Raw genomic sequence first — 16,035 nt, forward strand, 5'->3', positions numbered from 1 at the left:
CCCCTGAATAAACTTTAATAAAATCCAATTAAATCCAGTTTTGGCAAACACGATTTTTATGGAGACTTCCTCATGCAATATTTCTTCAGAAATCAAGGGTATTTACTGCTACTGCTGTTCTACTTTGGAAAGGCTGTTTAATCGCATGTGGCAGCATGTGAACATTGAAGTGCAGTCAAACACCACTCCAAGTCCTTCTCAAGGAGAGGCAATGGAACATGTTTTGGCCCCAAGATTAAAAAAAGAAAACTGATAAATAATAGAGATATGACAGTAATGTCGTATTGTTATGAAGTGGACTGTGACAGCACTATGACTGATTACTGTACACTGGTAAACACACAAGGTAGTGTGTAAGTATTCCAATGTCTCCTCAAGAGCCAGAGCATATGAAGAGAGCGAGAGAGAGAGAGAGAGAGAGAGAGAGGGAGGAAAAACCCCCCTGCTGCTATCCAGGCGGCTGTCACAGGACGTGGCGGGATGATCCCTGTACTCTCTCTGCCACTGCTCGCTTTCAGACAAAACATTCCCTCCTGTTCTCTTTCTCCTCAGCAGCCATGCCTATCTGTGCCTGTCAGACTGTTTATTCTGGGTCTGCTAGCTCCAGACACCAGGCACTGGGGCCGTCACAGTCCCAGAATTTAAATCTTGGTTCCGACACCAAATATATTTACACAATATTCAAGATCATAAAAACACGCAAGTGGATGTTGAAGAGTAACTGGTGAAGCTACTGGCCTCTACACAGCAGACTCAGATTTGATTCCCAACTAGGGCAGGAACGCCTCTCGTTATCGATAACAGTCCTTGGGCAAGACTCCTAACGCTGCATTTCATCATCATCTGACAATACATCATTCACTGGACTCAAGTATTGAACAAGATACAACTTCATTAACATCGCAGTGCAAAAGTCTTCAAATGAGAAACAGATCAAATAAGTAACTCAATTATTTATCGGTGGCCTCGTTCTGTGTATTCTAAAGAGAATTTAACCGTGAGATGGGAGCACACAATGTAGGTTACCATTCAGTCACACTGGGTCTAAAATAAACACAAAATGGATTATATTCTTCACCTTCGCCTTTTAGATGTAATAACGATTGCTTCCTGATGTGCCCATGGGCACAACACTGACTGTAGTGATGCTATGCTAATTTATTTAAATGACCACCTTCTACCACGTAAACGTAGATTTTTCACCTCTATAAACTCAACAGGACAAATCACACCCCTCTATGACATACTTCTGAAAGATAACACAAGGATGAAGCAACGTAAGGGTGGCACGGTGGTGCAGCAGGTTAGTCTCGCAGTCACACAGCTCCAGGGTTCAGGTCCCGCTCCGAGTGACTGTCTGTGAGGAGTGTGGTGTGTTCTCTGTGTGTCTGCGTGGGTATCCTCCGGGTGACTGTCTGTGAGGAGTGTGGTGTGTTCTCCCTGTGTCTGCGTGGGTTTCCTCCGGGTGACTGTCTGTGAGGAGTGAGGTGTGTTCTCCCTGTGTCTGCGTGGGTTTCCTCCGGGTGACTGTCTGTGAGGAGTGTGGAGTGTTCTCTCTGTGTCTGCGTGGGTTTCCTCCGGGTGACTGTCTGTGAGGAGTGTGGTGTGTTCTCTCTGTGTCTGCGTGGGTTTCCTCCGGGTGACTGTCTGTGAGGAGTGTGGTGTGTTCTCCCTGTGTCTGCGTAGGTTTCCTCCGGGTGACTGTCTGTGAGGAGCGTGGTGTGTTCTCCCTGTGTCTGCATGGGTTTCCTCCGGGTGACTGTCTGTGAGGAGTGTGGTGTGTTCTCTCTGTGTCTGCGTGAGTTTCCTCCAGGTGACTGTCTGTGAGGAGTGTGGTGTGTTCTCTCTGTGTCTGCGTGGGTTTCCTCCGGGTGACTGTCTGTGAGGTGTGTGGTGTGTTCCCACTGTGTCCGCGTGGGTTTCCTCCAGGTGCTCCGGTTTCCTCCCACACTCCAAAAACACACGTTGGCTGGTGGATTGGTGACTCAAAAGTGTCCGTAGGTGGGATTGTGTGTGTGTGTGTGTGTGTCTGTGTTGCCCTGTGAAGGACTGACGCCCCCTCCAGGGTGTATTCCCGCCTTGCGCCAAATGATTCCATGTAGGCTCTCGACCCACTGCCGCCTTGAACTGGATAAGCGTTTATAGATAATGAAGTGAATGAATGAATGAAGCAACGTAGCACCATTCTCACCTAACAGTCGAACAGTCTGTGGAACTGACGGTTTAAGGCCCTGTTCCTTTAAACGATACGGAGCCACTGCTCATCACATCCCTGAGCAAGCAGCACTGAGTACTGAGCGAGCAGGTGCTGAAATTCCCTCAGGTCTATTTCTCGACTTTCATTGTGTCTTCTTTACACCGTTTAAGCCTCAGAGCTCTCACATAAAAGCAGCTCTAGTGTGTTCTGACATCTGAAGTGGAGCCAAATCTGAAAGGCTCATTGCATGCCATGTTTTTTTTTTTGTTGTTTTTTTTTACTTAAGCAGCCTACAAATATGAAGTGGGATTCCTAATTACAAAGATGTTGGTAGAGTTGATAGGCACTCCAGTGTACAAGCATTGAAAAGGTGAGTTTTACATAAATATGTCCCCTTTAAGAATAAGACTTTACACTGTAGTACATGCAGTTATCAAAAAGTAGATATGTTTTTAAGCGCACACTACAAAGAGACATTAAAGATGGATTTTTTCAGAACTTTCTTCCCTTTTTAAATGAATAGCCATCAGATATTTCAGCTGGAACCCAACTGATTTCAATCAACGACCAATCAATTTCCAATCTCGACTAAACAGATCCAAGGCCAGTGGAGGTCCTTGGTTTTGAAGGGGTTAACAAATAATAACTGACAGTATTTTAAGTGAGAAAATGTACGGATACGTCATTAGCTTTAGTTGGCACAGAAATGGGGATGAATAAACAAAATACATTTTCAGTTTACATCAGTATTATTTTAAAAATGTTAATTAAAATTCATTGGAATATATTTTTTTAAATATTACATTTAGAATTCCCCCCAGCTCTGCCCCAACACTCAGAATCTTCCAACTCTATCTCACTCTCTCTGAAGTGTAAGGTCAGCCATGACTCTCTTTTCGGTCGTGACTGCAGGCTCTCCAGATGGAGAGCCTGGTTCAGCCTGGGTGTATGACTTCAAAGGCCAGTGGAGAGTGAAAAAGGGGGAGAGAGAGAGAGAGAGAGAGAGAGAGAGAGAGAGAGAGAGAGAGAGAGAGAGTGCAAGGGGGCAAAATTGATTCATGCTCTGCCTACTGTAAAACAGGAAAACGCATGCTTTCCTCCACTGACAGAGAGCAGTCAGAGCTGCAGAAGTAATGACAGCCACATTAGCACTGGACCCTCTGAGAACTCTGGCCAAGACAAAAACACTTCCAAATTTGGGCAGAGAACAGCAGTGCCCGTTTGCAGACTGCCGTCCATCCCGGTTTGTCAAAGGCCCCTCTGCTGACGCCAAACGAATCAGCCCTACCCGAGGTCCCTGGAACTACGGCTTATTGTGTGGAGACCTGTTTTTTCCCCCATGCTCTAAAAGATCTGAGCAGAAGCTTAGAGAATACATTACTTTACGTCAAAATGTTTTTGCTTCTGATCAAAATCACAGAGAATGTTTGGCTCTTTTACTGCCAGATTAATCAGTAATGTCATCATAATCTTGGTCAGTATACTTCCCCTACAGCACATGCTCAGGGACTACATCCCACTGGAAACTATGGCACATACAGAAATGTTCACTAATCTTAAACTTAAGATCATTTCTGCGGTCACTGCTCTGACTCTACTCTTAGAATCATCTCAGTAAAATATTTTATCATTGTCCGTTCGGTTGCGGTGGGTCCGGAGCCTACCCAGAATCACTGGGCGCAAGGCAGGAACACACCCTGGAGGGGGCGCCAGTCCTTCACAGGGTGACACACACACACAGTTGGTCCAATGAGGGCAAAGTTGGAGGTCCATTGGCATTTTGCATTTTGAGTTTTCTGGGTGAATCACTGGTCATTCAACAACTTTAGACAAAATATCACATTTGAGCTCTTTTCCATTCACAGTCCGATGTACTTTGTACTTTTTCTTTATTCAATTTCCAAGATAGTTTCAACATTTTCAGCCTAATCCTTTTTTTTTACCAGATCTAGTCATTTATGTGTTCCAGAACTAGACTAAAAACTAGTTAGATCTAGTACACAGGGCAGTAATCTGCGGTCAATCCTACAGTCAGCGGTGTGCCCTTTTTAAACCAGTGGGCTGATGTATGCGTTACTGCAGACGCTGCACCGATCCACCTCTCAACCTCCCACTCCTTCAAAGAATCAAAGAAACGCCAACGAAATGCTTCTGAAGAATTTCTAAGATTAAAGAACAAGGAGAGGACCTTAAGTGAGTTTTGTTGATTAGCGAGCTAAGTGCTAATATCTATGAGCTGTGGTTCAGATTAGTGTTTTAAACAGTGTGAGAGTACACACAGTTTCCACATGATCCATTAATCATTTGACTCCAGCCACCTTGTCAATACCCTTTAAATAAACCTTTATCCCATTTCACTGGCCACAGAATGGCAACAACATGCCCTGCTAGCGCTAACGCGGCTAACGTCCACACACTGGTAAACAGAGATTTACCAACAACAGAGCTAGTGAGTCTGTGATGAGGACAATGCATTTTGATGCTAAAACTAAACACAAGTGCCTTTAAGCGTGTTTTTAAAGATGAAAGGAAGTGCATAGTTAATTGAGCTTACATCTCTGGCTGCTGTTAGCTGGAGCTAAAAGCAATGGATAGATACTTCTCATTTCTCAACATCACTTCAACAAACCCACATATGAGCTCCTCATTTAATGAGGAGAAGAGGAAAATCTACTGCTGCATTGGTTAGCACCGCTGTGGGACAGAAGCTATTTCACAAGCACAGTGACCAAAGTGTTCCCTCATTTATTCTTAAATACTAATACATGTTTTTTAAAGATGCCATTGGTTCACTCTCCTGAATGTTTTAGTCTGCTGACACAAGTGCACTATTTCCCCATGTTTGCGTATGGTGCTAAAGCCATTTTTCCAGCAGTTAACCGACTATCCGCTCACTAAAGCTTAAGAGTTCCTGGCACCCAATGATTCCGGGCAGGCGCCGCACCCAGAGCAACATTCATCAGGATGAAGTGATTACAGAAGATGAATGAATAAATGAATGAATAACTCTTAAGCGTACTCAAAACATCAGAGCTATTTTGAAGGCACTTTCCCACAGTGTTATAAACACCACTCGTGAGCACTTTCCCCAGAATAATACGCTCAGTAGTTTGGAAAATATGAATAAAATCATTTTCAGCCACAAATATTACTCAAAATATTATCACAACATCTCTCTTTTCGCCTCCCCCTTCTCGGGCCTTGTTCACTGCTCTGTACTTCATGTGGGTCATGTGTGTCTCTGACAGTACAATAAAGAAGCCCTACATTGAAGATGAATGTGTACCCCAGTTTCCTTCTAAAATTACAGTAAATAATACCTTCTCTAGAGAATTCCCTGTAACATATACTGCACTGTTCCTAATACTCAGCAGCTACATGTAATTCACCTTGCTACTTTAACTACAAAATGTTTTTTTATCAATGAGGGATAAATATGATTAATTAATAAAACAGTTAAAAACTGCTGACGCATGCATGGAAAGGGCTATTTCAATACTTTATCATTTAATTCATTCATTCATTCATTGTCTGTAACCCTTATCCAGTTCAGGGTGGCGGTGGGTCCGGAGCCTACCCGGAATCACTGGGTGCAAGGTGGGAACATACCCTGGAGGGGGCGCCAGTCCTTAACATGGTGACACACACTCACAAATTCACACCTAGGGATAAGTTTGAGTCGCCAATCCAGCTACCAGAGGAAACCCACGCAGACACAGGGAGAACACATCACACTCCTCACAGACAGTCACCCGGAGGAAACCCATGCAGACACAGAGAGAACACACCACACTCCTCACAGACAGTTACCCAGAGGAAACCCATGCAGACACAGGGAGAACACACCACACTCCTCACAGACAGTTACCCAGAGGAAACCCATGCAGACACAGGAAGAACACACCACACTCCTCACAGACAGTCACCCGGAGGAAACCCCCACAGACACAGGGAGAACACACCACACTCCTCACAGACAGTCACCCGGAGGAAACCCCCACAGACACAGGGAGAACACACCACACTCCTCACAGACAGTTACCCAGAGGAAACCCATGCAGACACAGGGAGAACACACTACACTCCTCACAGACAGTCACCCGGAGGAAACCCATGCAGACAAAGAGAGAACACACCACACTCCTCACAGACAGTCACCCAGAGGAAACCCACGCAGACACAGAGAGAACACACCACATTCCTCACAGACAGTCACCCGGAGGAAACCCACGCAGACACAGAGAGAACACACCACACTCCTCACAGAGAGTCATCCGGAGCGGGACTCAAACCTACAACTTCCAGGTCCCTGGAGCTGTGACAGAGACACTGCCTGCTGCTCCACTGCACCTCCCTCTCTGTCTCATTCACCTAGAAATGTGGTTGCCAGCACTGAGCATATACACTCTGTAACACTTTCATAGCATCCAAGGACACAGGCTCAAAAGCCCAAATACTCTTCATTTTATTCGAGTACTTTACAGTAAAGGAAAAATGTTTTTGTTATTGTGATAAATCAAGTGAAAATACACTTCTCATCACTAATGCATCATACAATGGCAAAATTAGTCCAGGGATAGAAAGAATTTCAACAGTAACAACAACAACCAATGCATAGGAACTGCATAACAGTCTAATATTCCCCAATACTGACAACTAAATACAGAACTGGCATCAAAAAGGAACACTATGGATGGAGGGCTGGGGGCAATTAATGGAAAATCAATCAAAATATTAAATAAATAATAATCAAGATATTCATAACTTCTAATCTATATAATCTTGTCCATAATGATTATATCAAGTATTTTTTAAAATTCTGTTATGTCCCCAGTGTGTGTTAATGTACTGTCCCTTTAAACCCTTTAACACTGGAGCGTACTGGAGTCTGAACTACGAGGGTCAAAAATACAACAACAAAATAATCGTTCATTAATCGTAATCGTGGGCGGCACGGTGGTGCAGCAGGTAGGTGTCGCAGTCACACAGGGGCTCCAGGGTCCTGGAGGTTGTGGGTTCGATTCCCGCTCCGGGTGACTGTCTGTGAGGAGTTGGTGTGTTCTCCCTGTGTCTGCGTGGGTTTCCTCCGGGTGCTCCAGTTTCCTCCCACAGTCCAAAAACACACGTTGGTAGGTGGATTGGTGACTCAAAAGTGTCCGTAGGTGTGTGTGAGTGTGTGAGTGAATGTGTGTGTCTGTGTTGCCCTGTGAAGGACTGGCGCCCCCTCCAGGGTGTATTCCCGCCTTGCGCCCAATGATTCCAGGTAGGCTCTGGACCCACCGTGACCCTGAACTGGATAAGGGTTACAGACAATGAATGAATGAATCGTAATCGTGGAAAACGTACAATTAATCGTGATATTGATTTGCGCTCATATCGCCCAGCTCTACCATGGTGCAATTTCTGAGGCTTGCATTGGATTAGTTGGCGATTAACTAAAGCAAGGACTGATGTGGTTTCATCATGTTTTCTTTTTTTCTCAGCCTTGCACACACACACACACACACACACCTCAACACCTTGAGAAGATGTATGTCCCAGAATAATACTTCACACTCTGTTCTCTTGCACTGCTTCCTCTAATGGCAGGGTCTTAATGAGGCTGTTCTCTGGTCAGAGTGAAGTGTTGCTGATGGAGATGGACCATGAAGCCCATCCTCATTAGCAGTTCTGGGGGCAGGATCAGTGTTTAGTTGTTAACTCAGCTTATTACACATAAGTCCATCCAGACAACACTCGGGTGACCAAAGGGACCCAAAGGTCAGTGAGTTACTCAATCAAACTTCAACTGAGAATTACCCACTTTTTTTTTTACCTTTTGTTCAAAAACCGCCTCGTGCTCATTTATATTTCCCATCCGTCACATGTGGCTGGCTGCTGGACACCGTATAATGGAATAAGACTTAATGGATGTCTGAGATATTTTGGAGATGACAGACATCTTTATGATGAGTGCAGTTATCACTGACCTTCTAGACCCTTCCCTCACAAAGGCAGAAAACCTCAAAAAGACATTACCGTCCCCCTCTGGACGTCTTGCCAAGTTCCCAGAGAAGCTCATTCATTGTTGAACATCTTGCTTCTATTCAGTCCCTTAGTGCTTCCAGATACACGCACTTGCTTTTCCTGGCACTTCCACATCACCACACACTTCCCCTTCATCCACAGTCTTCCATCCAGCGGCACTGCCGTGTGCAACAGACGGAAGCTAACACCACACTCTGTTTTGTGACTTGTCTCCAGTCTCAGGAGCCACACGTCCTTTTCTGGGAGGTGAAAGTCTTCTGGGTTGGTCTTGTGTGTGTGTGAATATGGTGGTGGGGTGTGTAAGGTTTTAGATGTAAATAACATCAAGGAACTGGATAGTAACTCATTTACTCACACATTCACTCACTCACTTCCTCATTTAACAACAGGTTGAAAAGTGACACAGAGAGAACACACCAAACTCTTCACAGACAGTCACCTGGAGGAAACCCACACAGACACAGGGAGAACACACCACACTCCTCACAGACAGTCACCTGGAGGAAACCCACACAGACACAGGGAGAACACACCACACTCCTCATAGATAGTCACCCGGAGGAAACCCACGCAGACACAGGGAGAACACACCACACTCCTCACAGACAGTCACCCGGAGGAAACCCACGCAGACACAGAGAGAACACACCACACTCCTCACAAACAGTCACCCGGAGGAAACCCACACAAACACAGAGAGAACACACCACACTCCTCACAAACAGTCACCCGGAGGAAACCCACACAAACACAGAGAGAACACACCACACTCCTCACAGACAGTCACCCGGAGGAAACCCACACAAACACAGAGAGAACACACCACACTCCTCACAGACAGTCACCCGGAGGAAACCCACACAAACACAGAGAGAACACACCACACTCCTCACAGACAGTCACCCGGAGGAAACCCACGCAGACACAGAGAGAACACACCACACTCCTCACAAACAGTCACCCGGAGGAAACCCACACAAACACAGAGAGAACACACCACACTCCTCACAGACAGTCACCCGGAGCGGGACTCGAACACACAACCTCCAGGTCCCTGGAGCTGTGTGACTGTGACACTACGACACTACATGCTGTGCCAGTATCAGGTTTGAATGAATGAATGAATGTTTAGCATCATGTCTGAAGCTTGTAAACACGCTCGCTGAACGTCCTCTATGTGTTGTGTGTTCTGTAAGTTTTGCCAGGGGCAGTAACCACTCTAACCTTAACTCTGATGGCCTTTTACAGACCAAATGAGGATCAAGTGCCCTCCACGATGCACTTTAATGCTGCAGAATGGGGCCAAATGGTGTCGAGTTCACAAGCAGGACACAGTCCAATATTTCTGGGTTTGGCACTGAATTCCTACTGAAGTGTGTCCACAAGTGTTTATAAACTACTGTTGAAGGAGCTGGGTATGTATAGGCCCAAAGAGCTGACTCTCTCTCTCTCTCTCTCTCTCTCTCTCTCTCTCTCTCTCTCACACACACACACACACACACAAACTAAGCTTTTTCTCTCATGGAAAATATCCTTTTGAGAGAAGATCAGGGATTAACAAACATTGATACCTTTACCATCTCTCACTGGCTGAGTACACAGCCACAGTCCTTGCCTCCTGCATCTGTCCAAATGTGACCAGCATGAGGGAAAAGCTCTGGAGTCATTTCATACAGTACCTCTTCATTAGTTTTCAAACCATGTTTCCACCCAAAACATACCAGCGAAGATAAAACAAGGTTTGACTGTGGTACAACGTCTGCAGTGCTCTCAAAGGCTTAAAGGAACATACTACACCTCTTTAGCACAATGCTATGACATGCTTTGGTCAAAATACCACAAGTATCAAACAAGACAGCACCATTCTCCCTGCCCCTGTCTGGAACGATCTGTTCTTTTAAATTTGAATGAGCCACAGCTTACATTCAGCAGAAACACTAGCTTTGGACACTTTGACTTGCTTCTTAATATTCTCCATTCTATTTTTCACCGTTCACCATTATTCCTCTCGTATAAACACGGGTGCAGCTCTGTGATTGGAGAGACTCAGACCTAGAGGCGTGTGGTGGTACCTTTTCCTGTCACTGTGGAGTACCCCAAAGGGAACATATACAGTACCTTTAACTAGGGAACATAACTTTATCATATACCTTATCATATATTAACTTGTATTTTAAAGTCGTGTTGAAGTCATTCGCCCCGTTTCATCTCCAGGACTTTTATTGTGTTCTTTTACTCTCCACAGTTGTGTAATGAAAGATTACAGAGATCCCCCTCTCCTTCTGGAGAAGAGAATGTAATGTACCTTTAGGAAACACAACTGGACCCTAACACCACTGCTGTACCTTTAAAGATACACTACACTCTTTGTAGAATTAGTGACAGTAATGTACCTGTACCTTGTTGTTTGACAGCGTATGGAACTTCAGCACAGATTATACTGGTTATCTACAAGATACACATAGTAAACACAGTGTTATCATTTTGTCGATATCATGCAGCCCTAAAACCTTTAAAAGAACACATAAACACGTGATAATGCAGCTGTAATGTAAGCTACCCTGGGCAGGGCGGCCCCTAATCCCACTCATCTGCCCAAGCCAAAGCAGCACAGGCTCCATCATCCCAGAGGAAGCGTCCACTTTCTGTGTTTACCCCCGCACTCCGCTTTGATGGCAGGACTTTTAACAGCTATTCTCACTGAAGTCTGAAGCAGTCATCCGTCTTGCAGTGACACATCTGAACATTTTCCTCGTGCAACTCCGCAGACCCAGCCAAGGCCTGGCAAGCCCAGCAGTTTCCACATTACAGCTGGAGTAAATTCTCTTAATATGACATGGTGGTTAAACACAGTGTACTGTAGCTCTTCATCTACTACGACGGCACAATGGTACTATTACTACAGGAAGTCAACAAAAGCAGGGGCGGCAGTGTCCACAGCCGACGGAATACATCTCATTAGCACAACCTCTTCAGCTCTGCATATTAATGGCAGTGTAGGGCAGGAGCTACCAACCTATATCAGTTTCAAGACACACACACACACACACACACACACACACACACACACACACAAATACACAGATACTCTACCTTGGCACTGGAATCCTTGCTTGCCAAATCCCCTGTGGATTTAAAAGAGACAGAGTTTAGGAGAAACAGTGGCGATTAGGTTTGAGAAGCAAGTCAGTGTTAGAAGCACAGCCCTCTGGTAATTGGCCGTGGAGTTCCATACACTTCTCAATATCATTTACAGTTTCAGTTCTTTCCCAGAGCTAAAAACATCTCTTTGTCTTTTAAACTCATCCCAGTAACTCAGTCAGATAAAAGCTTTGCTGATAAATTAACACATTAGATACATAACACATCGATTTCTTAATCCTGCTCCTGATGACCCGCAGTTTCCACTGTTCCCTGAGCCATCCAGCTGATCCAGGGCCTATAATCAGCCGATTACCGGTATCAAGAGACAAGAATAATTGAAACTGTGCCCTGCGGTGTTTCGCTGACAGCCAGATTAACAGACAAGCAGAAGTCAGAGGCCACACTTTCATTTTATTTATTTATTTTTTATTTTATTTAACGACTATTAAAAAAGTTATTAAATTCACTGTCGGAAAGAAAGAAAGCCCAAAACACTTATTTAACAGAAAAGAGCTACGCTTCTTTTCAGACCCACAGCACTTTGCTGCCTGCTCACGGTGGATGAGAGAGAGTAGAAACAGCTGTGGATCTACGCTTTCTCAAAAATAAAAGCTTACAAACTTGATTAAATAGATGATTAATTTAATCAAATGGTTGAAAGATTAAATAATTGATTAGTCGATGCAACATCTTCATAGTTGCTTTTTTTCCCCTTATTTGTTCATTCATACATTTTCTGTAAGTGCTTCATCATTCTCAGTGCCACAGTTCTCTGGGCGGTTGGTGGGGGGGGTTAAACATGTATCAAGATGACACTAAACATGTATCTTGTCACTTCTTTATGTTGCATTACCAATATAACAACTACATGGATCACTACACTCCTGAATTCAGATGCCAATTACTGTGCACTGTATAGTGAGTGATGTAGGGAATATAGTGAGTAGAGGCTATTACATATGCTTCATATTATGTGTGATGAAAGCATGTTAGAGCTAGCCCTCCTGGAACCCAAAAAAGATTGCAGAGCAGTGTCTGCAGTTTAAAAAAAACAACCCTAAAATAATTACAGTTGTTTTGTGTTTGTTGCATACAGTCCAAGTAATCAGGGCGGCCATTTTTAACCATAATGAAACAAAACTTGATGCTGAATGGGCTAAAATAATTGGAGGAAGGACACAGCGTCTAAAGCGGGTCAAGAACAGGCGAAGCGCGGTCCCGGTACGGACCCAGACTCTGTCCGATCCGCCTGATAAACTACTAAGAGCTGTTTAATTTTGAACAAGAGCTGTTTTAATTTTGAGTGTGTGTTTGAAGCGGTGTGACTCTTCTAGTCGTTACGGTGCAGGTTTAGCGCTCCAGGAAACTCACTGACCAATCACATGTGTTTCTGCATGTCACACGAGAGGCTCCTCAGCCAATCAGATCTGTGCATTATGACGAGCACCTAACACACACAGGGCAGGGTCCAGACGCCGCTGTCCTGGGGCCAGTAAAAGCGACCCAAGGGACGAGATAAAAGCTCTTTTGGGACACGTTCAGGACGACGGTGTGGTGCGAGTTAAAACCAAAAACTTTAATGAGAAGGGAACGGTTACGGGTTGTAATTCTCATAACGCTAAACATGGATTCTATTTATGGATAAAGTCCCGCCCTCCAGCAATAAGAGCCAATCAGATCGCTGCTTATGGAAAAGCAGTAAAGTCAACTGCAACTACAAGAGACGTCGTTAGGTATTTTATTTTAAATATGCATTGTTTTTCAGAATCATTGTTTAATTTGTACATTTTACTTTAAATGAAAAAAAGGACGTTTTATTTACAGTATTTGTTATTTATAATTAAATAAATCTTGTTGTGCATTGAAATGTAGTTGAAAGTGTAACTCGACTGGACATAACTACGAGGCTACTTCACTGTGCAGGACGTAGCACTGATCAAACGCAGGTTATACACTACGTTCTGGACCTTAATGAATAGTAGGTGATTGCCCCTGGTCTAAAACATACACAGCTCATTTAACACTGTGGTAGAAAGCGGTTGAAAATATTCATCTCTTTTCCTTTTTGGTGGTGTGTCTCCCAATCGCTCGAACTGAACACACCGCCAGGAGCAAGGCAGGGCACTAGGTTCATGAAGCCTACCAGCCTGTGTTTTGGTTCTGGAAGGACACCCACACAGAAACAGACATGGAGAGGCAACTACGGAACCCAGGACCCGGGGCCTTACCAATAAACGTAGTATCACAATTTTTCCAGTGTTCATTACAATCAAACTCTTATCTTGTGTGGTTTGGAGCATGACACTGTGGAACTGTAAAGAAACCCAATATAATAACACCTCTAAATCAGAGTTCAGAGAACATTAGTGAAGACTCTAACTGTTTAAAAGGGGTGCTTTCCGTTCGACTCTAAATCGGGGCGGTGTGCGCCCAGTGTTTGCGGCTCATAACTCTAATTAATATGGTTCGTTTACAACCGAGACAGAAAGTCAGAGATGGAGCTCAGCTCATTCAGACAGGTTCCCTTTTATAAAATAAAGGTGCTACAGTGTTATATGAGCGATGCCACAGATAGATCTCCATAAAGATCCATGCTTTTAAAGAGAAGTGAGTGTCAAGAACCTTGTAAACGATGAAAGAAACTTCCTTTAAGTAAACAACTGTGTTTTTTTTTATTGCATCCCTCAAAGAACCCTTTATAGCACCTTTATTTTTATGAAAGTTTGCTCAGACACAGAACACACTTGTGTTGATGCTAAAGCTAAGCTAACATAACTGTTTTAAATCATGCTCTTTATATTTTAAAGTTTTGCACTAGTTAGAAAATGAGAAGTAGTGTCTAGTTCTGATTTAAACGATGTAGCCGGGGGCAACAGGATGGAGGATATGAGGGGGACTGGGACCTGAAGGTCACTGGCTCGATCCCGTCGACTGTCAGGAATTTGGCGGTGGGGATAGAAAAAGGAAAGGAAAAAAACGCTGTCTCCTCCCTCAACATCCACGGCGGCATGCAGAGGAGGCTGTCCGCTGCTCCAGGTGTGTGTGTGTATGTGTGTGTGTGTATTCACTGCCACTGATGGGTTAAATGCAGATGCATTCTATCGTGCGTTGTACAAGGAAAATAAACGCGCGCTCACGTTCACGCAATTAATTAAAGATGCGTTTGAGTCTAAACCCAAAGCGCAGAGAGAAGCCGGAGTATGAGAAAACAACTTTCACAGCGTGTTTACCCACGAGTGACCTCCCTCTTATAGTAAATACTGTTTGTTTATGGAGACATAAGTGAACCTTAGTGCGTCACGGTGAGACGCACGCGCCCCTTGAGCTCCGTTTCTGAGCCGAGAGTTGGGGGACGAAAGTTTCCGCGCCGCTCTGTGGAGGTGCGTGCCGTGTGCGGAGGCTCTTACCAGATGAAGTCCGTGCAGTGGCTGCAGAAGGTGGGCTGCTTGAAAAAGCGCGCGATAAATTTGTGGTTCTTCACCTCGTGCACGTTCTTCTGCCTCAGCGCGCCTTTGCGAGCGAAGCGGTTCGCGAGCGCAGCCGAGGAGTCGTGGAGGTGAATAAGATCAGCCATAACGGACACAAGCACGAGCGCACCGCCGCAACTCAGCCGAGTGTGTCCGCTCCCGTCTCTCTCTCCCTCCCTCTCTCCCTCTCTCTCCTCTTTTCGTTTGAGCGCTTCTCCCTCACTTCGAAGTGACGTCACTGAACCTGCGGGCGCTCCTGACTGAGGCGCGCGCACGGCCGACAAGCGCGGGCACCGCCATCTTGTGGAGAGTCAAAAAATTACAACTCCACTCCAGAGAATATGCAGCAATCTAACGGTGAATTCTCGACATGTATTTAACTCTTTCATTCTTTCAAACAAAAGGAAACAAGGAACGTCCATGGACGTTCAAAATAGGTCTAAAAGTAGTCTGTCCGTCAAGGACATATTTTAAACGTCTGTAGACGTCCAAAAGGCGTTTTATACAAGTAATTTATTTCGGGACCAATTAATAACGTCAATGGACGTCCAAAATACGTCTAATAGTCGTCTTTTCAATGTCTGTGTTTGGACGTCTTTTCAACTTTCATTTTCAACCTCAAGAGAACGTTGATTAGACGGCAGTCATTACGTTATTTCAACGTTGAATCAACGGCTAAATGTTTACTGGGTTCATTCATTCATTCGTTTGTTTTCTGAGGTGCTAGATGTTCTAATACTTTCTACTCCTTTTTTAAAATAATTTTGAAATATTTTTAATCGTGTATTTTCTGTTAATGCACATCTTTAATTGATTAATCTTTTATTCCCTGCCTGCTTTTTAAAAAAGGGTCCAGAGCCCTCTCCTGAAATCATAGGTTAGACAGGAGCTCAACCTGGGGCTGGACCATCACTGGGCATCACACACTCACCCAGTCATTCACAGCTCACACCTGCGGACAGTTTTGCACAGACCGTTGACCTAGATTCGATCATGGGAAGAAACCAGAGCACACAGAGGAAACCTTGCAAAACACCTTCAGAACAGAACTTTCTTTACAACAAGCTGTTTTGTCTCTTCCAAGTTTAGAAGTGTGTTCTTTAGGAAATTCAGAATTATTTCACTATTTTTACATTTTTTTCTTAAGTACAGACAAAAGTCATCAGCCGTAGTCTGTATAACTAACAAGAAAATCAATAT

General features: G+C 44.4%; 1 protein-coding gene across 1 annotated transcript in view; it reads right to left on the reverse strand.

Annotated features, from left to right (window-relative positions):
- LOC136665189 (protein kinase C alpha type-like) overlaps window positions 1–15,017 on the reverse strand; it is a 155,850-nt gene extending 140,833 nt beyond the window's left edge. Inside the window, exons 1-2 of the mRNA XM_066642778.1 lie at window positions 14,776–15,017; window positions 11,318–11,349 (exon numbers count right to left, since the gene is read on the reverse strand). Coding sequence (XP_066498875.1) covers window positions 11,318–11,349; window positions 14,776–14,942 — 199 coding nt within the window. The 5' untranslated portion in view covers window positions 14,943–15,017. The remainder of the gene's footprint in view (window positions 1–11,317; window positions 11,350–14,775) is intronic.
- Window positions 15,018–16,035: the final 1,018 nt, after the last annotated feature.

The sequence above is a fragment of the Hoplias malabaricus genome, chromosome 13, assembly GCF_029633855.1.
Source record: "Hoplias malabaricus isolate fHopMal1 chromosome 13, fHopMal1.hap1, whole genome shotgun sequence".
Taxonomy (NCBI): Eukaryota; Metazoa; Chordata; class Actinopteri; order Characiformes; family Erythrinidae; genus Hoplias; species Hoplias malabaricus.